The 24,707-nt window shown below is 38.4% G+C and overlaps 1 protein-coding gene across 11 annotated transcripts in view; it reads left to right on the top strand.

Moving 5' to 3' along the window:
* eps15l1a (epidermal growth factor receptor pathway substrate 15-like 1a) overlaps positions 1-24,302 on the top strand; it is a 55,423-nt gene extending 31,121 nt beyond the window's left edge. For 7 of the 11 annotated variants that reach the window (XM_086270235.1, XM_086270231.1, XM_086270230.1 and 4 more), the window contains 6 exons: positions 1,466-1,602; positions 1,986-2,049; positions 3,280-3,422; positions 7,037-7,130; positions 10,313-10,521; positions 18,489-24,302. In XM_086270235.1, coding sequence (XP_086126361.1) covers positions 1,466-1,602; positions 1,986-2,049; positions 3,280-3,422; positions 7,037-7,130; positions 10,313-10,521; positions 18,489-18,635 — 794 coding nt within the window. In that variant the 3' untranslated portion in view covers positions 18,636-24,302. Of the gene's footprint in view, positions 1-1,465; positions 1,603-1,985; positions 2,050-3,279; positions 3,423-7,036; positions 7,131-10,312; positions 11,040-15,086; positions 15,104-18,488 lie in introns of those variants that run through there. The other 4 variants (XR_015125888.1, XM_086270229.1, XM_086270236.1 and 1 more) reach the window with 4 other exon arrangements.
* Positions 24,303-24,707: the final 405 nt, after the last annotated feature.

Here is a 24,707-nt window from a genome sequence, read left to right as displayed (position 1 = left end):
TTACACTTGGCTAGACTTAGCCATACAGTGGGTTAAAAAACATATTTGAGCCCCTGGTCAATTTGTAACTTTCACACTTGCAAAAGAATGAACACTCTCTAATCTTTGTTCAGAATCAGAGAGGCTTTATTAATCCCAGAGGGAAATTGAGTCGTGATAGCAGCAAACATCAAGCACTCATATAAAATGAGTATAGAAACAGAGGTATTAATATAAATATGCATATAAATATTAAAGAACTTGCTACTATTGACACTTAGAATATCAGGCAATACTCCAGGAAAAAAACGTTACACAAAAGTTATAAATTTTTTTTGTATGAGTCATTGAATGAAGTAAGTATCCCAAAGCAAAACATGACGTACTACTCTCTAAATCCTTGCGGTTTCTTGACTGCAGCTTGGCAACTCAAAGTTTTAGCTCCCTCCACAGATAGAGGCTAGAGGTCTGGAGACTGGCTAGTTGCATAATGTTGGAAGACCCATCTGCAGTGTTCCGTCTGAGGAAAGGGTATACAGGACCTTGTCCACTGGCCCCTTAATGTGGTCAAGTCCTGTACCCTTAGGACAGAAACAACCCCAAGGCATGTTTCCAACTCCATGGGGATGGTGTTCTAGGGGTCATAGTCAGCAAGACTTCAATCCATTACATTGTAGTGTCTTACCAGAGGTGTTTTTTGGAGACTGAGGTCCCAGTTGCCTTCAGATCATTAAGAAGCTCCTCCCATGCAGTTTTGGGCTGATCCAATACCTGTCAAATGATCATCCTCACACCATGAGGCAACATATTGCACAAAGCTCCAGACTGAGGGCAATTGATGATAATCTTATGTTTCGTTCGTTTCCAAATAACCACATCAACAGCTTTCCCCTTCTCTTCAAACTTATTGCTGATGGTCTTGTTTACCAAGTCTTCAGTCTTGTCCCTATCATCCTTTGGCAGCTCATTGGTCTTGCCCATTGTGGTGGCTGGGAATGATGGATTGATTGAAATAAAGAAAGAACAAAAGAAAGGAAGAAAGAAAGAAAGAAATCTGAGGGAGGCAGAATTCTGGTTGGGTTGTAGGGAATCCGCATGCATGCACTGCGGTAGCTGCCCAATACAACGGGACTCGCTTTTTTCCCGAGCTTCACTGTGCAGCAGAGAAGCTACAGGCTGCCATGACAGTCAAAAACCACGTTCCCACAAGTGGCTACACACATCACTGTGCCTGGCTCTGCACTGTATCTGGAGCTGGATGGTGCGAATGGAAGCTGCCATAGTTAATTCACCACGGAAATGTCCCTGGTGTACCCATCCGACAGCCACAGTGAAGCTGGCCCCTCAACTCTTCTGTCTGAGCACTGCAGATTGTGCATGTTTCAGCAGGACAAAACTGTATATGTTGTACCACATGCATATGTCTCTGGTCAATGAAAGTTTTAAGAAACAGAGTTTAAGTAGCTCAAGTTCATTTCTGCTGTAGATCCATTTGGAGGAGACCCCTTCAAAGAGACAGATCCATTCAAGGCTTCATCAGAAGACTTCTTCAAGAAAACCACAAAGATGGATCCCTTCTCCAGTCCAGACCCTTTCAGTAAAAGTGCCACTTTACCCTCCAAGGTACTTGTTGAGATTCAAAGGTGGATTTGTAATGTATATCTGGTTATCCCAAGAAGGGATCAGAATGTTTAGTTTGCTCCCTCTGTTTCTATTTTAGCGTTAGATCTCAGTTTTTACAATCGTCAATACAAACAACAGTCAATTTATATTAATTTATATTTTCATTTAGATTGAAGGTTTCCATAAGAACCTCGGAGATTTCTGGTTCAGTTGCACCCACTGTAGAGTTTACTCCAGCATTATAAACAAACAAAAAGACCAATAATAATTAATGCATTAATAAGTACATGGAAAACCCCCTCAATAAACATTGTAGTTAGAATACATTTTCAATTAACGTTGTATTCTTTTGTATATATTTCTCTCATTTCTGTTTTATGCAGCAACCTACTACCTTCACAAGCAGTGACCCATTTTCTTCAAGCCATCAAAAACCTAAAGGATCAGGTATGATTTAATACTTCCTCCTCAATAGCTTTGGACATCGTGTAGTTTTTGTAACCACAGAATAAAAGAACTTGTTATTCTCTGTGCTGTATAATATCCAAAAAGGACAGTTTTGGCCAGATACACCATCGTACAGCAGACCTAAGCTCTATTTTGAGTTTAGCTTGGAGTCAATTTTGGAATTTTTTTCAGTTTAGTGTTTGTTTTTGACACAAACATGTTTTAACAAACCTTTATGAATCCATTGGACCTGTTTCAGTAAACTGTGTGTTCTCTGCTGAGATATGAGTGTAGTCTATACAAACATGCTTGTTCTATGGGTCAAGTTGACTGTCACAGTGATTGAAGCAAATTGAGCCTCTCACCACACTTATTTACTTAGCTGAAGAGCACCATGTTAATTTGCCTATTAAAACCCAGGTTGTACAGAAGATGTGTCATGTTGCTTACCCAATGCTCTAAGTCCACTTAATAACTCAGATTTAATCCCACTGATCAATGGTACTCTCTGTACCATTGGCAGAGTTAGGGAATGGCTTCAATCACAGCATTGTAAGATGGTGACAGATGACAGACCTTAGGCCCCCTCCTCGATTCAGAGATGGTCTTTCCCTTTTCACGCAAATTTCAGAATTCATCCTGCTTTTTCACATTATGAGTAAAGACTAGTGACTAATTCCACTTACAGTCTACCTATGATATGACTGCCTGGTTTTGTATGCCCTTCTATTCCTTCTCTATTCCTTCTATCTTTCTATTTTATCAGAAAGTTGAAAGCTTTTCTGGTGCTGTGCAGACTTGAGTTTCTTTAGCGTTTACATTTTCAGATAAACCTTTTATATTCATATTTTTGAAAATTCCTGTTGATATGTACTATCAACAACATACTGACAACAAATCAGATTGATCTAGGAGGCAGGTGACTGGGAAACATATTTCTGTTAAACCCTTTTAATTAAACCTGAAAATCTAGACTGCAACACAGCATGATTTCTTCATTCTAAATCTATTCATCTTAACAAAGCAATTTAACCTGATGATGGCTTTGAAAAAAGGTTAAGGTAGTTAATGTAAACTGGGAATGTGGAGCATCAATAAAATTTTATAACAGTGTGAACGGTATCCTGGCAGATATAGAAAATCTGGAAATATGTGATCCCAGCCCTACCTAATACTTCCAGGTACATTGAGATTGTTGATATAAATTCAGTGTAACTGTGTCATTTTCAGACCTCTTTGGCACACTGGACCCGTTTGGCAGCAGTTCATTCAACAGCAGTAACACTTCTGTTGGATTTGCAGACTTCAGCCACATGTCGAAGTCCAGAGACCCTTTTGAAGGAAGGGCCACCTGGCTTCCAGACTACCAGAAGGTATGGGAGGTGAACCTGATCTTGAAAATAAACCCTCTACCAAATATATCCAGATCCCACTCATTACATGGGCTCTGAAAGAAAACATATTGACAAAATTAAATCAATCAATTAAACCATTACAATAATGCTGTATTGTAATGGTAAAAGTGAACATTTTTCAAGTTTTCTGTCAATCTTGTGAATGTGATTACTCAAGTAGCTTAGGATTTTTAAATTGATACCATAAGTGTGTCTACTAGGAGGCTGAGGGGGTAGAACCGGCAGCTGCCAGGTTTTTTTTTTAAATTTTTTAGTGATAGCTTTTGTAAACTTTTTATAAATTAAACAGTACTGTGCTTCCCTTATGGGTGTTGGCTCTCTCCATTCCTATTACAATGCACAGTGGTGTTTGTTCATCCAAAGCACACTACTAGAATAATTTATTTGAAAGCCTGATGCTTTTCCTTGTCCACTTTATTCGGAAAACTCAACAGCCAGTTTTATTTTTTATCTATCATCAACTGATTTCTCAGACTTTTTATCTGATTTAGAACAAGTCTTGTTCTGTTTCAGACAATAAAAAAGCCCTCTGTAAAGCTTGAACTTACAATTCATCACTGATCGAAGAAAACAACAAAGTTTTCCTTCAGCACTGCAGCCAGGCTGACAGAAGGTCAGAACTCTGTTGAGCCAAGCATTTTTTAACCCACAGACGTATCATTATGTACAGCTACTTTCAGTACCATTGATATTGAGACTCTAATATAGACTTCAGTTTGTTTATGTTTGTTTACACACTAAGGTTAGTTATTCCACAGTTTCCATTACATTTACATTACACATGCTTCCCTTAGGCAGTATCATCAGAAGGCATACATACAATAACATATCATAATAATCATATGATTATTGTGGTTTTCTCTGTTTTTTATATTATTGTAGGGTCTTTACAATATAAAGCACCTTATATGAATAAAACTGATTTGAAATTGAATTTAAATTAGCTATCGCTCATTCCTTTATATTTTCTTCCAGACTTTGTTTGATCTCTTTAAGTGGTTTTAACAATAGTTTTCCAGGCTTTTTGAAGCCTTAAACTATTTCTTTTTCTTTTTTTTAGTTTTCCCCTTATTTTCAGTCGAGTTTCAGTCTTGTACCTGATGAATTTCAGAGGAGTGTTTCCTCTGTAGGTCTGTGTTATGTGTTAAGCCACATAACACTGACCTAACTCAACACATAACACTTGGAAATTTTTTTGTCAGCAGGTTATTAGCAGCCTGTCACAAAAACACACCATTTGTTCCAATTTCTTTAGCCTAATTTCACGAATCCCAACGATTCAACAGTTTTACTTGTATAAAACTTGCCATACCTTGGCTTTAGGGAACTGGAAAAGTGGAGGACAAAAACAAGTGGCTGGTCAAAAAAAACCAATACTGGTAGGAAGCTGACCAGTATCTGAAACTCACGTTCTTAGGAAATACGAAGAAAACTAACAAATACGTGTCACGAGGCCTGAGAAATGCATCTGGCCCTTCAGTTGACCCATTGCTGAAGCCTCATCAGCGTTGGTTCAAGCCTTTGCACAGTAATGTACAGTGGAGCAAAAAAGTATTTAGTCAGCCACCGATTGTGCAAGTTCCCCCACCTAAAATGATGACAGAGGTCAGTAATTTGCACCAGAGGTACACTTCAACTGTGAGAGACAGAATGTGAAAAAAAAATCCATGAATCCACATGGTAGGATTTGTAAAGAATTTATTCGTAAATCAGGGTGGAAAATAAGTATTTGGTCAATAACAAAAATACAACTCAATACTTTGTAACATAACCTTTGTTGGCAATAACAGAGGTCAAACGTTTACTATAGGTCTTTACCAGGTTTGCACACACAGTAGCTGGTATTTTGGCCCATTCCTCCATGCAGATCTTCTCGAGAGCAGTGATGTTTTGGGGCTGTCGCCGAGCAAAACGGACTTTCTATGGGGTTGAGGTCTGGGGACTGGCTAGGCCACTCCAGGACTTTCAAATGCTTCTTACGGAGCCACTCCTTTGTTGCCCGGGCGGTGTGTTTTGGATCATTGTCATGTTGGAAGACCCAGCCTCGTTTCATCTTCAAAGTTCTCACTGATGGAAGGAGGTTTTGGCTCAAAATCTCACGATACATGGCCCCATTCATTCTGTCCTTAACACGGATCAGTCGTCCTGTCCCCTTGGCAGAAAAACAGCCCCATAGCATGATGTTTCCACCCCCATGCTTCACAGTAGGTATGGTGTTCTTGGGATGCAACTCAGTATTCTTCTTCCTCCAAACACGACGAGTTGAGTTTATACCAAAAAGATATACTTTGGTTTCATCTGACCACATGACATTCTCCCAATCCTCTGCTGTATCATCCATGTGCTCTCTGGCAAACTTCAGACGGGCCTGGACATGCACTGGCTTCAGCAGCGGAACACGTCTGGCACTGCGGGATTTGATTCCCTGCCGTTGTAGTGTGTTACTGATGGTGACCTTTGTTACTTTGGTCCCAGCTCTCTGCAGGTCATTCACCAGGTCCCCCCGTGTGGTTCTGGGATCTTTGCTCACCGTTCTCATGATCATTTTGACCCCACGGGATGAGATCTTGCGTGGAGCCCCAGATCGAGGGAGATTATCAGTGGTCTTGTATGTCTTCCATTTTCTGATGATTGCTCCCACAGTTGATTTTTTCACACCAAGCTGCTTGCCTATTGTAGATTCACTCTTCCCAGTCTGGTGCAGGTCTACAATACTTTTCCTGGTGTCCTTCGAAAGCTCTTTGGTCTTGGCCATGGCGGAGTTTGGAGTCTGACTGTTTGAGGCTGTGGACAGGTGTCTTTTATACAGATGATGAGTTCAAACAGGTGCCATTCATACAGGTAACGAGTGGGGGACAGAAAAGCTTCTTACAGAAGACGTTACAGGTCTGTGAGAGCCAGAGATTTTCCTTGTTTGAGGTGACCAAATACTTATTTTCCACCCTAATTTACGAATAAATTCTTTACAAATCCTACCATGTGAATTCATGGATTTTTTTTTTTTTCACATTCTGTCTCTCACAGTTGAAGTGTACCTCTGGTGCAAATTACTGACCTCTGTCATCATTTTAAGTGGGGGAACTTGCACAATCGGTGGCTGACTAAATACTTTTTTGCCCCACTGTATTTCACTTGCTGGGCCCACTTCCTCATTTTAGGTTTGACAGCGTTTTAGTAGGTATGCATGACATGAATTGAGCTGCGGTTTGGGGAAGGCATCGAAGGGGACTGGCGACGGCTCCCGGGCCTGGCAGATCCCCGTGTGCTAAATAGGAGTGAAGAAGTTAAAGAATTGAGAACAAGGAGGGAGGGTGGGGCACGTAAACGAGAATGAACAGCTTGCAGAACTGGGGGAACCTATATAGTTGACAACCAGAAGGAGCGTGTTTGGAGGCGTGGTCCCACTCCTGAAATTCCGATAGATAATCTCCAATTCTGGATGGTGTTCATGTGATGCTGTTGTTAATCATATTTAAGAAGTAAAGACTCAGAACTCTAATGGCCTGTATTTCTTTTTCAGCATGATGATTCTGTTTCAAAATGACACATTCCTTTTCTCAAATTTTTTCCAGCCAGTGTTTGTGGATGACCCATTCAGCAGGAAGAATGACATGCCGGCTCTGCCTCCAAAGAAAAGTGTTCCCCCCAGACCCAAACCACCCAGTGGTGAGTGTCACACTGTGTAGGCTTTTGAGGTGGCCTAGAAAGGTGCCAGAATTATACAAGAATACTGTTAATACTATTATTTGTAGGTGTTTGACCTGAACTGTTTTTGTTTGGTAAAGAACACCTGGGCAGAATTTGAATCTTTTAGTGAAGACTAACAAAAATGTCTGTGAGAATCTACTGTGGTGAGTGAGGCTGAACACCAAAAAGGAAGTGGGACTTTAGCTCCTATATCTCAAACCAGCATAAATTTGGGGTTTTACTAAGTGTGATTTCCGCATCACTGCCATGCCCGTAATTACAGCTCTCCATAACTTTACAAGCATTGTATTTTTAAAGCCACACTAAACACATTTTATCCATCCGTTTGTCTAGTTATCAACATCAGGCATGATTTCAAATCGTGCTTTCTTTCACACATAAAAAGACAGTGAAGAAATTACCTGGAATAAAAACAATCCTCCTTAAAATCAAAGATGACGTCTTTACAAAAAACAAGTACAATTTAGCCTACGGTTCCATATAACATTGCTTTTGAGAGGAAAATTTAAAGAAAAATATCGCTTTCAAATGAGAGACACAAGAAATTCAGTTTCCAATATGGATCAGGCAGTGACACTGATAAAGCCATTTAGAAAGAGTAGCTTAAACTATTAAAAATAAAATGAAATCTAATGAATTGTGTTTATATAATATGAAATGGTAACACAGTTTAATACAGAAACATCAGTTAGGGCTATTTATTATAAGGAATGGCAGATAGTAAATAAACAATACATGAAGCTAAAAAGATTTAAAAAAAAAAAACAACCTCCAGTATTCATGAAAAAAATGCATTTATTGATTCATTTCTTATCTTTGACACCTTAATCTACTGTCTTGGGTTTTTGTGTAGATTTCATCCTTGCTTACAAATGCTGTGTTGTTTGTGTGCATGAACATGTGAAGGTGATGTCGTAAGAGACATGATGTGTGGTTTGGTTGGCCTGTTGTTTGCAGACACACCCTGACATACTTCCTCTCTCTTTCCTTGATGTGTTTGTACGCGAGTATTTATGTGTGGGTGAGTTGTTCAGAGAAGGGCATTCTTTAGACTGCAAGCTGTGTGCAGTGGCAAAGCATCAAAACTCTTTTGCAATTTAAGAAGTTAACAATATTAATTAATATTATGAACTTCTTAAACAATATCTTTAAATATTTAATTAATGGTCTTTACGTTTTCTACCTTATCCTAAACCTAACCCGTCTTCACACCTGTTTATTCTCTGTTATTTTCATTGCTTAATGAAGTGTAAACTATATAACCGAGGGCAGATTTGTGTGAAATACGAAATACACGTGTTTACGTCACTTTGTCTTTTACTGTATTGTTTTTGGTTCATTAAATGCTGCATGTTGCATGTACAATCTTCTGGTAAACATTGAAATTAGATGTGAAAAGTGTAGCAAAATATTTTAAAACAGGGTGGAGCTCATAATTGTGGTTTCTCAAGTGTGTGTGTGCGTGTGCGTCCATGTATGCAGTTTATCGAAAGAGGAATAACTGATCGCCAGGCGTGCACTTTTGCTCAGTGTTTAGTGTGAAATGAACTCACCATTACCCAGATAACTGCTCAGGGGTTATCTGGGTAATGGGACTAAAGGTATATGTGTGTGTTGTGTGATGCATGTGGTTTAGCACCTCCACAGCAAGTTAACGAAGTCTTAATGTTCCCAGGATCCCCTGTCCACCCCAAGTTCCACTCCTTGCTGCTACTAGCATTTTTGTTTGTTTTTGTGGTTGCTCATGTGGTTTAGCATTACTGCGTTATTGAGACTGATTAACTGCCATTTTAAATGAAGATCGTGTTAAGTGTTGGATAGTTTAGTCCTCGTGGACAACAGTGCATTTTTTATTCTGGAAGTCAAAAGTTATACTGAATAGTCAGTGCAAGGATCCTAGTATGCAACGAATTTAAAGTTAAGAAAACAGATATATTTAGTCTGAATGATTTCTGTAGAAGTGAAACAACTAGTAAGTTAACATAATTAAATATGGAATAATTTCAATAAAAAGAATTGCTTTCTGTTTTCAAGTAAAAATGTGTGTGAGAATGTTTTTAATTACTCTTCCGGCGTCATTATTATGATGTTTTACAGAGCTAAGTTAACAAGAAACTAATCATCCCTAGTCTTAAATGTATAGTTTAACAGCTTTGATTATGCATACTCTCTGAACATGGGCACTGGTCTGTTCATCTAGGTGGTAAATTGGGGAACCAGCATTGGGTAACATGGGTAGAAAGCAAACCAAGTGATTTACTAGGAAACCGTTGAAAATCGTTTTGTGGGTTATAGGTCACTACTTTTGGTTTTTGTCTGCTGGGTGTGGTCCTTTGCTTGTGTTTTTTCCTATGACAGCTGTTTTCATGTGTTTCCGTTCTCTTGAGAATGTAGTACTGTTAACGGTTTGCACTGGGACCTGATTTGAATTGTATAGTGTGCTGTGTGTGGATGTGAAACTTGTGTGGCTTTCAAAGCTGGCAGGTAACTTTGAGGTGACACTGGAGGTTAAGCAGGTCATGAGAAGAACTATGTGAACCAGCTCTTAATACACACATGTTTCTTTTCCAACTATTTATTTATGAGTGACTTATGTATGTATGTATGTATATGTATATATTGTACTATTCTTAGTTAGTGTATTGTCTGTCTTGTCTTAATGTTGGTTTAAAATGGAGCACTGTAACAAAAAATAATTTCCCCCAGGGATCAATAAAGTATTCTGATTCTGATTCTGATTCTGAATATGCATGGTTTTATGAAAAGCACACAAAATCAGATCTTTTGTTGTCAGCATAGTTGTTTGTGATCTGACCTTGGCCATTTTTATGAGTCATGACATCTCTCAGGTTTCACTCAACCTGTATACCTAGTTAATTTATCTTTCACTTTGACATCTTTTTAATAGTCCTTAGGCAAATGCTTGTCTAAATGATACTTTCTTGTAGTTCTTCAAATTTTTATCGCATGACAAAGTTATATCAGTGCTATGATCCTGTTGCTTGTATCAGTTTTTCGTCAGCAAGCTTTTGTTGTGGTTTAAAATCAAAACTAAAACTTGATGTTGATGGTGAAATAACCTGGAAAGGAAAACTCTTCTCTTTATGATATTTACCTCCTTTATTCTTTTATGTCTTCAGGTAAGACCACACCAGTGAACATGACTGGTTCATCTGACTCTTCCAAACCCTGTGATCCTTTCAAACCGTTCAGTGGCGAGGTCATTGACCCTTTTCAGAGTAAAAAGGGCCTGGGAGACCCATTCAGCGGCAAAGACCCTTTTGTCTCATCCTCAGCATCAAGTAAACCCACTAAAGGCTCTACTTTGGGTTTTACAGACTTCAATTCTGTAAGTTGAGATGAGTGATACTGTTTAACTGTCAGTGTGCACAACAGGTGTCACAGCTCAGTGCAAAGAGCCACACTACCACAATTACAAGGTTTCATTTTACTGCAATGGAAGGATCCTGATGAAGACTGATGAGTGCCAAAAGTGCTGTTGAAGCACAAGACTTAGCAGAGTGTACAGTAATTTAGAATCCCAATGAGACAAAAACCCGTCATCCTTTGGGTGTGTATGGTTGTCACTGTGTCGTATGTTTCTCAGGACCATTTAAACAGCAGCTTTAAAGCAATTCAGCATAGCTGTTGTTCGTTCACCATATGAACAACACCCACATAGCCTTTCACCCCATGTTTCATTCTTCATATGGATGGACTTTATAGCTTTGATGACTGACAGTGTGTTAGGTGTACAAAAAAAGCTGGTAACAAAATTTAGAGCTGCTTATCAGGAGCTGTAAATGATGTTGACACTATGGACATTCAAAATGAAATAAAGAAATGAATTTCTCTTTCATGCAGAAATCTTCTCTCTATATGTATAACATATACATCTAAAGCAAATACATAAATAAACAAAGCCAGCATTATCCTCTTTCATCTGGCACTCTTATTATTATTCGTCAGATCTATTATTAACTATATTACTATAGTTACTTACATCTCACAGCTTTAAAAAAACATCCACAAGTTATACCTCCGTAAAAGTTATATCTATATGCCTTACAGGCTTAATGTAAGCATCAAAATGACCTTAGCATTGTCCTCTGTCATCCATTGTTATTCTTCGTATGACAGGAATTACAGTTCTCTCATAAATGCACAGACTCTTTAACCACCTCACAGCTCCCAAATTGTGGCTGAAAATCTTAAGAGCATGCTGTCTTTACACTGTTACCACATTCATATAGTACAGTATGCACACATATAAATTGCTGCCACTCATGGTGAAAATTTTTTCCCGAATATTGTAATTAATAGTTGTACCAACAGATAATAAAAGAAGTGTTCTTGCTGCTGAAAGTTAAAGCTGTGATAACACTATATAATATGAACTGTGACTAATGGTGAAGTTTCCCTGTAATTAAATAGAATTTAATAATATTTACTTACAAGTACTTAAAGGGAGGTACACTAGAATAAGAGGGTAAAAAGTCATGTTTTTAAATTAAACAATGGAATGATTAAACTATTAATATATATACTATAGATGGATGGATGGATGGATGGATACCCATCTTATACATTTCACAATGCGCCCGATATTTCTTGCAACCTTCAGAAGCCAGTTCGTCTGATTGCTCTTTGGGCAGCCCGTTAGAATTTATTGTATTCTGACAATCAGACTGGTGGTAGCATTACATTTTGATTTGGTTGTGTGGCTCAGCAGGTCATTTGCTAATCAGAAGGTTGGTGGTGGTCCAGTCCACACCCCAGAGTGTCCTTGGGAAAGATATTGCATCCCAAGTTGCTCCTGATGCGTTCATCGGAGTATAAATGCTAGAAAGCAAGTCTCAGACAAACGTCTTTGTATGAATGTATGTGTGAATGAGACGTGTTGTATCAAGCACACTGTGGAGGCCAGGCTATCTGGTGCAGCACTCCATCATGCTCCTTCTTGGTCAAATAGACCTAAGACAGCCTGGAGGTGTGTTTTGGGTCATTGTCCTGTTGAAAAATAAATGACGGTCCAACTAAACGCAAACTGGTTGGGATGGCATGTCGCTGCAGGATGCTGTGGTAGCCATGCTGGTTCAATGTGGCTTCAGTTTTGAATAACCCCCAAGAGTGTCACCAGCAATTTACCAATTTTCCCGACTGACTGACCTTCAGTTCTTGAAGTAATTATGGACTCTTGTTTCTTTTTACTTAGCTGAATGGTTCTTGCCATAATATGTATTCGAACAGTGATCAAATAGGGCTGACAGCTGTGATGATTTTCTCCACTTTCCTCACCACTCCACTCGCAGTTCTCCAGCCTCTACACCACACAGAGATGCAGCTAGTCAAAATGCTTTCTATGGTACTACTGTAGAATGTAGTTAACATGGGTAGGGGTGGGTGAGCACTTCTTAACCTTTAAGAAAGCTAAGTTAGGGTAACTTATTCATTGTGAGCACACTGAATTCTGAGCTCCACTGGAATGACTGAACTTCTTACCCTCTCTCTCTAAGGGAGAGGCCAACAACCTTTCGGAAAAGATTATTTCTGCCGCATGTATCATCACTTATGACCACAGGTTAGAAAAGGGACATAGAGAGCTAAATTGAGAGTTTCACTTTCATCAGCTCTCTCTTCACCACGAAGAGCTGACCTTAACCCCGGTTCACAAAACACATGCAGACTTGGGCCAAACTCACAAACGCAAATATCCCTGAGATGATAAAGAGACTAACGAATGAACTTTCCCTTCCACTACTCCGCCATAGACCTTACCTGGAAGGTTGAGCATTGTGATCCCTTTGTAGTTGGAACACACCCTGCGCTTACCCTTCTGAAAAATTGGAACCACCACCCCAGTCTGCTAATCCAGAGTTACTGCCTCGGATCACCAAGCAGTGTTGTAGAGGCGTGTCATCAGGTCAACTGAACTTGTCCCATACCAAAGTTTTTCCTGCCCGGGTTGCAGCTGTCACCGGAGTTCCACATGCTATCCAAGCCCAATAGGACTCCTCCTTCAGCTTGATGGCTCCTGTATCTTGTAAAGCCAGGCTTATTGTGGTCTGAGTCCAGAAGAGTCTAGACACAAGACTTGCTAAATCCCAAAATATTTGCGGTTTTTCAAAACTGAGTTTTTCCTTATAAACCTTTGTTTGCCACTGTTGGAAGCCATCAAAGGAATCCTTAATAGCCCTCATTTTTGTTGGAAAAGATCTAAATTCTAATTAAAAGAACTAAAGTGTAATTACAGAACAGCTATTTATGTCTGTATCTAAGTATCTCAAAAGCCCACTTTAACTGTACCAAATAATCAAAGCCTTTAAATTTACCCCACCCTCTGCCATGGCACTATATAAACTGGCTTTAGAAATTACAGTTTGGTATTGACACTGTAAGGCTTGCAGAACTGCACTGCAGAGAGTCTAAATTTCATGTTGTGCAGGAAAGGGTGTCAGCACTTTGTGTGGTTTTTTGTTTTGGCAGGAAGAATATCATAGGTGTTTTCAGGGTTTACCAAGACCTTCACAGAGGCAAATGGGTTATATCAGTTGTGGTAGATCTGTTTTTATCACGAGTGTTACTCTGAATTAATTGAGTCACTGAGACTAGAACAACAAACACAAATCCATTTTTAAATCCCCAGATAACCTAACACCTTTTATTCTATTTTAAGCCTGGAATAACTTTTCTGTCAGATTGGTTGACAACTCAGTTCAAATTTTCTGTTGGAATTATCTATTGAACACGAGACACCACAGTATCACTACTCAACTATCAGCTCTTGAGTCTGTCTGCCCTGCACACTCTTGATGTTTGCTGCTATGTTACCGCCTTTGTTAAACTACTTTGATAAGTGTTTTATATTAACTGCTTATTCTTGTAATGCATGTCTTTGTCTTCCATTACTGTTTTAGGTTTTCTCATTATTCTCATGCATCTACTTCCATGTCTATCTTCAACCTGACACTGCAGCTAAGAACAGTGTCTCATGATCTGTCAATGCAACCTAACCTACATTCACAGCTTTACTTGTTAAATTGTAGATTAATACTTCGCTTTACTTAAGACATATGTCTCCTGAAAAACATCACAGTTCATATAAAATTTGTAAAGTATTTGGTGTTTGGCCATCCAGACATTATTTGAACCATGATGTACCATTATAAATTTGAATGGTTCTTGGATCTAATATTGGTATAACTACTATACTAAATCTACTACAGACAACACTTTTATTCCAGCCCTCTGGTAAGGGGACCTTTACATGAAGGTATGTTAGCTTTAGACTGTTCTACTTGATTTACAACATTTATTTCCACTTTTCCAAAATCAGGCAACTGCAGCACCAACACAAGGACCTGTACTTCCTTCTTAAATTAAAAATAGTTTTTTAAAAAGTCATCTACTAAAGGCATAGCACACTTTGCTTTTAGTAGATGACTGTTACATCTGCCAAAACTCATCATTTACATGGTGTTTAAAATACTCAGATACAGATTTGTCATCTACTTTCTCTCACTCTCTGCATGTCACATCTTTTCTTGTAGAGGTCTTGTTAAGCTTTGCTTAGATCTTTGTGTTACACATTCCTGCTTGAAGGGATTCACTGGCATTCTGTTTCTTCACAGTCCATCTGTCTTAGTTTTTTACTTTAGCTTCAATACCTTTTATCAGTTTAAGAATTACTGATTTTATATGATTTTTTATAAACTGTCTAGTATTCGAATGCTAGTAGAATCACTTGATCTAAAAATAAATTACTAACAAATCGCTAAAAATAGTTTTTCAGAATGGACTGCACAGAAACTTGGCCAGTATCCATTTACATTGTCTGTTTGCTGTTGTGTGGTGTAACCAGCTTAGTGTTTTTGGTTATTAACTTCTCTGTTCTATAATCCAACTCTCTAACAGGACCTGACAAAGTCAAGGTAAGAAGCACTATTACATTCACATAAAATGATCATTTGGGAAGTGTTATTGAAAATGTTGTTGAATATTTGTTGAAGAGTAAGACAAGGATTTCAGATGTACAGTAATAGCAAGAGCTTTAGTTGCTAAACTAAAATACAGAAACTGTTTTTAATTTATTATATGAAAAGTGCTGTATACATATAACAAAGGGCAGAGAGTCGCTACTTTTAAAGGTTATTGTAGACCCTGCAAGCAGATTTTTAAAATGGTATCACTAGGTAAAGGTTTGGACACATATGCTAGTTTGTATTCCTTTGTCACCTATTTACACACTCGCCTGAAACTTCTCACATATGCATTTTCTTCAATCTGCATGTCAAAATGTTTTACACCATCTCAACTGGGTTTATTCTTGATATCAGATCATCTGATGGTCAAACATTCAAGGCTAATCAACTTTATTTTGACTAGACAAGACTACAATGAAAATTCTCTCATCTGGAATCATCAAATCAAAGTTGAGATTTTTACTCCTCTAAAGTTCCACTTATTTCTTCTTCTCCTTCTTGATTTATTTCACTATTGTTTCTTTACTGTAGTTTAACCAGAAAGACCAAATTTGCACATTTTGCTTTCAATACTTGATGTTAAGATGTACCTCTGTAAAATCTTAGTTTGTGAAAATGGTAACTGAGAAGCTTCTCCTCAGCAGAAAATGGTTTTAATCTTAAGTGGTTGGAGTGGTTCAGATGTTCCTCCATCCAAATGTTTGCATCGTTCTGCATCCAAGTGCTAATACATGTCAGTTCTACTAAACCAGGGGTCGGCAACCTGCGGCTCCGGAGCCGCATGCGGCTCTTTAGTCCTTATAGTGCGACTCCGTGTGGTTTGGGAAAATAAATTAGAAGTATTTAGCTGAAGTGTATTTTATTTATGTTCTTTTTTAACTTGTAGTTCTAAATTGGAAGATTATTGTGATTTTGAAATATAAAAATACAATTATATTCTATTATTTTTTCATCACTCAAAATAAGCGTCACACTCGCGGAAGCCGGTGTACCCGCCGAAACGCCGTGCATTTATCGAGACTTTCAACCCCAGGTAGACCAATTATGGATCTTCGGATCCACATTATGTCAACAGCTGTTCTCCACTGTGAACAATGTTAAAGACAAACACCGCTCACGCCTCACAGATGACAGCTTACAGTCCTGCGTAAAGATGAAAGTGACTTCGTACAGCCCTGATTTGCAGACGCTGTGCGCAGAGGTTCAGGAGCAGAAGTTCCATTGTAAACATATCACGGCAGACCCGACGCTGTTTCCATGAACACGCTTTTCAGCATCTCTTTATTGACCACTTTTCACACACGGTTGCTGTACGCATACAGCCGGCTGTAGCTTTTCAGTTCACAGCCCGACACACACCAACACAACAGCATAGATAGCACAGACGTTAAGGCGGCGAGGCGTGATCGCGGGTGCCGCTCAGGTGCGTCCGCCTCCCCTGCAGCGGCGCTGCAGACCACGCCCCGCCACACACATTAACCAGGTAAAATACATATTTAGGCAGAATTTTGCAAATATCTATTTTTCATCTTTTAGCAGCATAGTGCTTTTTTTCCAATTACTTTTTAAAAGTCAGGTCAAGGCTCCAAAAGCCCAAAGGCGATATGAGGGTGGCGGCTCAAAGCAGTTTTTGTTTGCTGGATTATTTTAGTTCAGCTGGGCGTCTTTCCTTTTGTTATATTTCTTTAAGAGTTCAAAATGTGTTAATTACATAAATAAAATGTAATTTTCTCATTAGCACTTCAAGGATTTCATAAGCAACACACCTTAGTTGTTCACACAAAGCATAAAGGTAAAAAACAATATATGCAGTGTTATCTTCATTTTAGATGTCAAAAAGTATTTGCGGCTCCCAGTGTTTTCGTTTGCGTGGAAACCGGCTCCAAATGGCTCTTTGGGTGTGAAAGGTTGCTGACCCCTGTACTAAACCAACCGAATGTGCAATATCCAATCAGTATCCATCAGTATCCTGTTTTCAATCTGACAGTGGTTCTAAATTACCTCTAATTTTTGATATGTTTGATAATTGACTTTGTTACTGTTCAAGTTGGAAACTCTTCAAACTTAAACACTGGACACATGTCTAAGTATGTGGATGGACAAATCTGTGTTCTTTTGGCCACAGCTTACGTCTTCTCTGATCTTGTTATGTGGAAAAGGAATTGTTTCAAAAACAAGGACTTATTGTGCAAAAGTCTTGAGCCGTGCCTCATTTCTATATCTTTTGCTTTCAAGGACCAACACTTTTTAAAGTGGTCTTGAGCAAGTTATTGGGTTACTCAGCCCCTCTTGAATGTCTTTCAAAGTTTTTCTTTGGACATTTGCTGCTTTTTTACTCATTTCCAATTTTTATTAGCAGCCTATCAGACAACACAGTTTGACAGAAATAAATTATCTTTTTGACACCAACAAAATGCTATTAGTGGAAAATTTGGCATATCTTCACATTGTGTGCAGAGAATTTGAGGAGACTAGACAAACAGACAACTATATAAGAAGTGGCAGGCCTATACACTGTCTACAGCAGATGAATAGTATCTGAAAATCAAGTCCTTAAAAAATTGGAAAAAAACACAGGACCCGATGGCTACATCTGGCTCTTCAGTTCATCCATTCACTGAAGCCTCATCAAAAATCTTCTCAGTGAAGGGGGCCTGTCTAGGAGCCCTTGAGGAGAACAGGGATAAAAGCATGATGTATGATAAATTGCACAAGAAATGGACTGAAAATCAGTGGCAACGGTGTGTGATGGACTGATTAATCTAGATCTGAAATTTTTAGTCAAGTGGTTGCCAGTATGGGAGAAGGCGCTGTGAGCTTCTACAGCTATCTGCAAAACCACCAGATTTTGATCCACAATGAAATGCCATCTGGAAAGCAACTGATTGGCGACAGCTAGTTTTTTTTCGCCATGACAATTAACACACACACTGTCCCACACACAAAACAATCAATGCTGTCAGCCACTTATTGGCCTCCCCAGAGTCTGGAGCAGTTTGGCATCCACATTTCAGAGCTTTGAGAGCTTTGAAAGCTTTAAGAACTATTCTTTAAGACTACTTGAAGAAATGACAAGAAAGGTGCCTAAGAGAGTTCAGACTGTATCGAAGAATAAAGGTGTTCATACCAAATATTAACTTTCAAGCTGGTTAGAACTGCACAAACTGTTTTTGACTTATATACTGTAGTAAGTTTCCACATTTCAATAAATCTCTTCATCTGTTTTCCATTTTGTTTGCAGAATATAAAGAAATGAAAGACTGCACAGGACTTTTGCACAATACTGCAAATCTCAACGCTCTCTCTCGCACTCTCTCTATCTTTCTCTTTGCAGTTTGGAAACGAGGCTCAGCAGTTAGAATGGGCTAAACGTGAAAGCGAGCGTGCAGAACGTGAGCGGCTGAAGAGACTCAGACAGCAGGAACAGGAGGACCTGGAACTGGCCATTGCCCTCAGTAAAGCAGAGATGTCCAATGCATGACCTGGAGGTCCCACTACATGTGAATACTTGTATAGCCATAGTGAGGCTAACCTGCAGACAAAGGTGACTGACTGAAATATTAAGACATGAAACACATCACTGAACTAATTACTGCACACACTCACACAGAACTCCACACTCAGTGACTTTATTGGATTGGAAGAGAACAAGAAACTTTCAGACGAGTTTGGATGATGGCCCTGCAAACAGAAAAAAACAATAAAACAGAATCGTGGGTTGCAAAACATCATTGAAAAACGGGTGCTGACATGAAGAAAAGGGGAACTGAAATATAAAGACGTGGAAAGAAAGCTGCTTGGTAGAAAGAGTGTACAGGCCCCATAGTAGCTACACGGTAATGTTGTTTTACCGATTAGGGAGACTAGCTAATCGCTGCACGACAGTTTGTATCACTTCATGTTTCTTTGTTTTGTTTTTTAAGCTACACTCTCCATATGGAAACAAACCTTGCTGTCATTAATAGAAGAGCAGATGACCTTTTCTTTTGTTGTAACAATCAGCAGCAAAGAAATTGCCCCTGTACTTCTCAGAAGGGACTTGTAAATTGGTTGTATCATTTAGTTAATAGAATTACATGATGTAGTAAGTATGTCAGTTAATATTCAGTGCTAATGCATAGAATGAGGTTTAAATTCCCATTTGGTATAGAGAGGCTTATAGAAAGGACTGGATTCATTCAGTAATAGTCATTAGGGGAGGGTTTAAAAAATCGATTTCCCCGATTCAAATCGATTTTTGTTTGAATAAAGCGATATTGAGTCATTAAATCCTGATTCGATTTTTAATTATTTTTAAGTATTTTGTCAGAAACAACAAAATCTCAGCTTAAAGCTCACAAAAATGACTTCAACGACCACAAAACAGCAAATGAGAGCAGTTGAACGGATTCCGCGAAAAGACGTAAACACAAATCGCGGATCGTTCGCCCGAAGATCTGCGCACAGACACGCCGTCAGCTGCTGAAAGCAAACAGATTCTGAAGTCGCAGGTTTTGCCACTTTCCGACCAAAATTCACTGATAGGCAGCAAAAAAAAAGATCAAAACTACGCTTCACGTGTGAAACACATCGTCGTGAATTCCCTCTTACTTTACAGTTTTGCTTCCACTGCGATAAAAATCACACTTCCTGCACGGCTCTCTCTCTCACTCTATTTCAAGAACAGTTTCCAATCTGAAATCTGTTTTCTGCATTATGTACAGTTTTATGTACAGCGCTGGTTTTTTTTCTCTGTAACTTTGCTCTGCTTCACTTCAGCAGCGTCACGTAATGTTTATATGCAGATTCATGGTTTTCTTCCGTTTTTGTTCAACTGCAGAATATTTTTAAGGCGGTTGTCTGCTTTAAAAAGCCAGACCAGGAAAATCTCCTTCATGCTTTTCTGTGTTTTATCCTCAGTTACTTTGACACAAAGGCATCTGCTGTGATGCTCACACCTTTGATGAAGTGTCAGCTTTTTATACACAGATATACAAATGTGGACATGTATTAATGAATGATCAGCACTATAATATTTCTGACTGTCTGAGTCGAAACTGAATCGAATTGAATCGGGGATCGAATCTGGACCTTCTGAGTCAATCAATTATAGAAATGAGTGACAATAACCAGCCCTAATACTCATTAAATATTCTTTTAAGGCCAGACACTTACACTAACAAAGACTGAGATAAGAAGTGAAAAGATCGATATTAACAGTATTTTTAAACTGTATTTAACCACTTTGTTTCAAGCTAGACTAAAGTCAGTGCTTCATTTTTTCTCATGACTCCAGGTGAACTTATATCTCCAAATATCAGGATTTAGAGATTAAACACTTTAACCAGATAAAGATTCAGGCAATCTGGGATACCAAGAGCCTTATTATCCAATGGTTCCACTGTATAACAATTTTAACAGTAATGTTAAAATTGTCATGAAATATTCCTTCTGTGTACTACTGAAATTCAAAAGGCCTCAAGGAACCACAGACAATATTATCTTTTCAGGTGTGTGCTGTAGTCCCTGAGTTTAAATGGCTTCTCTTGTGAATTTGTCTTTCAGTCCCCAGTTTAAATGTGACATAATGTGAAAACCCACTTTACTTTGTGTTGTGCTTATTTATCATGAAGAAATAAATAATACAGAGCGGGGGGAAGAGACTCAGAGTAGGGTTGTTTTTCTTTGGTACTCTTCTGCCTTGAGTCTGTAGCTTATATGTTTCTCTTTTTCAGTATTACGTTTGCCACCCATCACAGACGCTCCCTTCCTCTGGCTCATCATTTCAGTTTTAAAAAATGAAGACATAAAAGTAACAGAAGCTGAGGGAAGCAGCGTGCATTACATTGGTTTCCTCTAATGTGATAACTACCTAATGAATGAAAATAACTATGTCAGGATATCGACATATTCTTTGGAGTGAGAGTAACGTACTGTAAAAATATGTTTTCCGTTATCATGAGTGAGGTCATCGTGTAGAGTCCTCTGCACTGACCTGTAGAGCTTTCTTGCCGTCTCTGCGGTGTATATAGACAGAGCCTATGCCTCTTCTTGACAACTGTACTCTGATCACAATGATGTGATATCATACCACATCCAGCAAATGAAATAAAAGATGAGGGAATTCATTTTTCATATTTCAACTAGTCTGTTTTTTATTGATTCTTTTGTAGAAACTGATGGTTTTAGCACTGTTTTTAGTTGGTGACTACAGAACAGCAAACACAAGTTGCAGATAGATTTCTGACTGGCAGGAAACTGGATGTTGAAGAGTGCTAATTCTTATGTGACATAGTTTGATGCTCCATAACAACTCACTTTGTTTATTTTAGGAGTTGTCTCTTTACTTGAACTATGAACCAATGCTTAAGGGAGACAGAAATACGTTGTTTCTAGAGTTTTGTTTTGTTTTTTATTTGGATTTTGTTCTTTTGCTGTCCCATAAAAGCAGATTTCATTGAACTTAACTTCTGAGCTGTTAGTGCAAAGCAAAGCTTACTGATGTGATCTTTATACTGTAACATTGCACTGGATGCAATCTGATGGAACCTAAAAATGTTTCAGTCATTCTGAAATCACTTCAGATTTGTTGCAATTTAATGAAAATATAAACTCCTTCTAATAACAGAAAACACTGGCGTACATTCTGCTTAACTTGAAGTTTAATACATAAAAAAAATGTACTGAAATGTTCAGGTTGCGTCAGATTTCAGTCCAAAACTGTGATGGGATGGTCCCAAATACGAGCTGGAGGCGTGTAAAGGCTCTGAACTGAGTGATATGACAGAATGACCTCCAATAAGTGTTACACTTGCTTTTCCACTCATCACGTTGAAAAAGAAAATGCTGGTACTAATGTGGTTACTTTCATGATGCAACATTGCATATTTGTTTGTCTTTTTCTTCCCAGATGTCAGACATATTGAAACTGCTTTCCAGAGGGTCAGCATTATATAAATCCTTGTAATGTGAATTCACCAAAATAGGAGTGAAAAGTGAAGTTAAGGTTGATAATGCACCCCTGATTCTGCGAGTAAGAAGTGTAAACTGCCTCTCTCAGCTTTTCTTTGTTATGTTCACACATCAAGAGTGTTTCTTTTACTATAGCTGTTACTGAGCGGTGTCCTTAGTATGTGATAAACCTGCTTTCATCTACTTCTCAGTCATAAAACACACGTTGGCTTTTAAGTCTCTGCCATGAACAGAAGCCCCCTCGTGTCCGTCCGTTTTCTCAGTTTAAATAAAACTGTTCATGAGCTTCTACGCGCCAGCAGGTCGTCAGCTACACACTTGTTCTCACTGCATTATAAAACGTTACAGTTAACTTAATTGCTATCGAGTAAAAAGCTTATAGTGTGGTATACTAGAAGTTGAATAAAAAGCTATGTGTATTATCTAAAAGGTGCAGTATGTTCAATACCTTACTGCAGAATTGTTTGCCCCTGTTTTTCACAGTGGCTAGTGGTGTTACTTTTGTTTGTTAACCAGATTTCTTTCATTCTTACAGCACATTGACATCAGATCAAACATGTATTCCAATAGCAGTCACCTAACAACTCATCTATACTAGCTTGAGAAGCAATGTGATCTAAGCTTCTTGCTTGGGGCATCTCTAAACTTGTCACTGCTGATTGTGACATAATAGTCTAACTGCTTCGTTAAGGTGATATCATAGCAAGAATGTTCATGTTTCAAGTCTCCTTCGAGCTGGCCCCTCACAGGTGGAGTTTGACTTTTCGGCTTCCTGCCACAGTTCAAAGACATGGTTGGTTTGACTTCTACATAGGCTGTGATACCACTGAGGTCACAATGTGGGAGATTTGCATGTGGTACTGAGCCTGAAAGAAGTCTGTATAGATACAGCTAGAGGACTGAAGCTTTTGCTATTCTTCTTGTAACTATGTGGAACCCACACTGGCTTAAGTGCTATAGAAGTTTATTTTTCCCAGAACTAAAGAGAGTGTCCTTTGACTGAGTGTGTATGTGGATGGCTCAGCTGAATTTTGAAAGCAAAACGTGGACTCGTTCTGTATATTATAGGGCAGAGAGGTGCGTTATCTTTATAGCACAGCTGACATTCTGTGGCGGTGTATATACTTCAACAAGCTAGGATGTGATATTTTCACACAGTATAACTAGCAGCATGTAGGAAACAGAGGGACCTGTGATTATGCCAACGCACTCCTTGAGAAGTAGGGTTGGACAGCAGTTCTATGGGTTTGATTCTGACGTTCTGCACCAGTGCTGAAAACAATTGAAATTAGAGTATGTGGTGAGATGGAACAACATGCATATTATCATTAGCACCAAGAACTAGCAGCACTCAATACTCGGTCCTTCTGTAAAAGACCGCCTATGATATGTGTCTGCAATCACCCCGTCTGCTGTGTACTGCTGTTAACAGACTGGTACCATTGTTCATACTGTATTTGTCATTAGATACCTCCATTGTGCAATAGATATGTTTCTTTTATTGTTGTTTTATGTATAGTCTGAAAGAAGTCTAATTTTTTATATGTTGTGTATGTTTTTAATATAATTATTTATGTATCCACAGCCAGCCACTCTTCTGACCTGATTTTCTTCCAAGCATCAAAAGCCTTTTATTGCAAATCCTTTTTTTTATTTTGAGGAAAAACAAGTAAACACAATGTTAATTACTAAATGTTATTAAAATATCAACAGTGTTAGCAGTTAAGAAATATCAGCTTATGATTGATGATAAGTGTCAAAATTACAGCTTAACAGTTTCTTTGTTTTAATGTTCATTTTATCAGAATGGTTCATGTTTTCTTGTAGTGTGAAACCACTGAATTCTGTCTTTGCTGGAATGCTGATGCTTAATATTAAGCAGGCAAAATGAATTCATTGTGTCATTCGTCATTTCTTTGATTTCTTTTCTAACTCTTGTTGTTGTTGCTCTCTCTGCTATCGACAAATTATTCAGCGCTGTTTTTATAAAAATGCATACAGTGCGTGTACGGTCTCTGTAGTATCATGTCTGGTATATGTGTCCTAACAGCATAAACAAACGAACCAGTGAATTATAGAGGAAAACATTTGGAACAACGGGTAGAGAACAGAGGTTTACCTAGAAAAGTGAGGATCTCTATGGTCTCTATATGGTCTGTACTGTTTACTAGAATAAACATTTCCATTAATGAATGCATGTTTGACTTGTCAACAGTTTTGTATGACTATTTGTAAAGCTTAATATAATATTACACGTTTAGAAATCTTAAATTCTTAATTACATATTTAGGGAAAAAGTGCCAAATGTAATTTATTAAATCCCTAAATCGCAATTCCATTAAGAAATAAAGTGATTTTAATCATTTTAGAAGCTATTAGAACTTAAAATCCATCCTTCAGCATTTTCAAAGTAATTTTTTTTATCCCAAACAATCTTTTCCAAACCAGACATCTGTAGCTGTATTCACAGTGCTTCACTTCTTCCACATTTTGTCAGCCTGATTCAAAAATTGAGTCATTTTTCACCTGAAAAGCCTACACACAATCACCATAGCAACCGTGATGAAAGTTTACAATTCTCCATTTCAGCTAAACTCGTTGT

Source organism: Aulonocara sp. 'chitande type north' Nkhata Bay, linkage group LG17 (assembly GCF_057382095.1).
Source record: "Aulonocara sp. 'chitande type north' Nkhata Bay isolate Kocher_YH1m ecotype deep benthic linkage group LG17, A_spYH_male_GT1.1, whole genome shotgun sequence".
In the NCBI taxonomy this organism is placed as follows: domain Eukaryota; kingdom Metazoa; phylum Chordata; class Actinopteri; order Cichliformes; family Cichlidae; genus Aulonocara; species Aulonocara sp. 'chitande type north' Nkhata Bay.
This window is presented reverse-complemented; position numbering and strand designations above follow the sequence as displayed.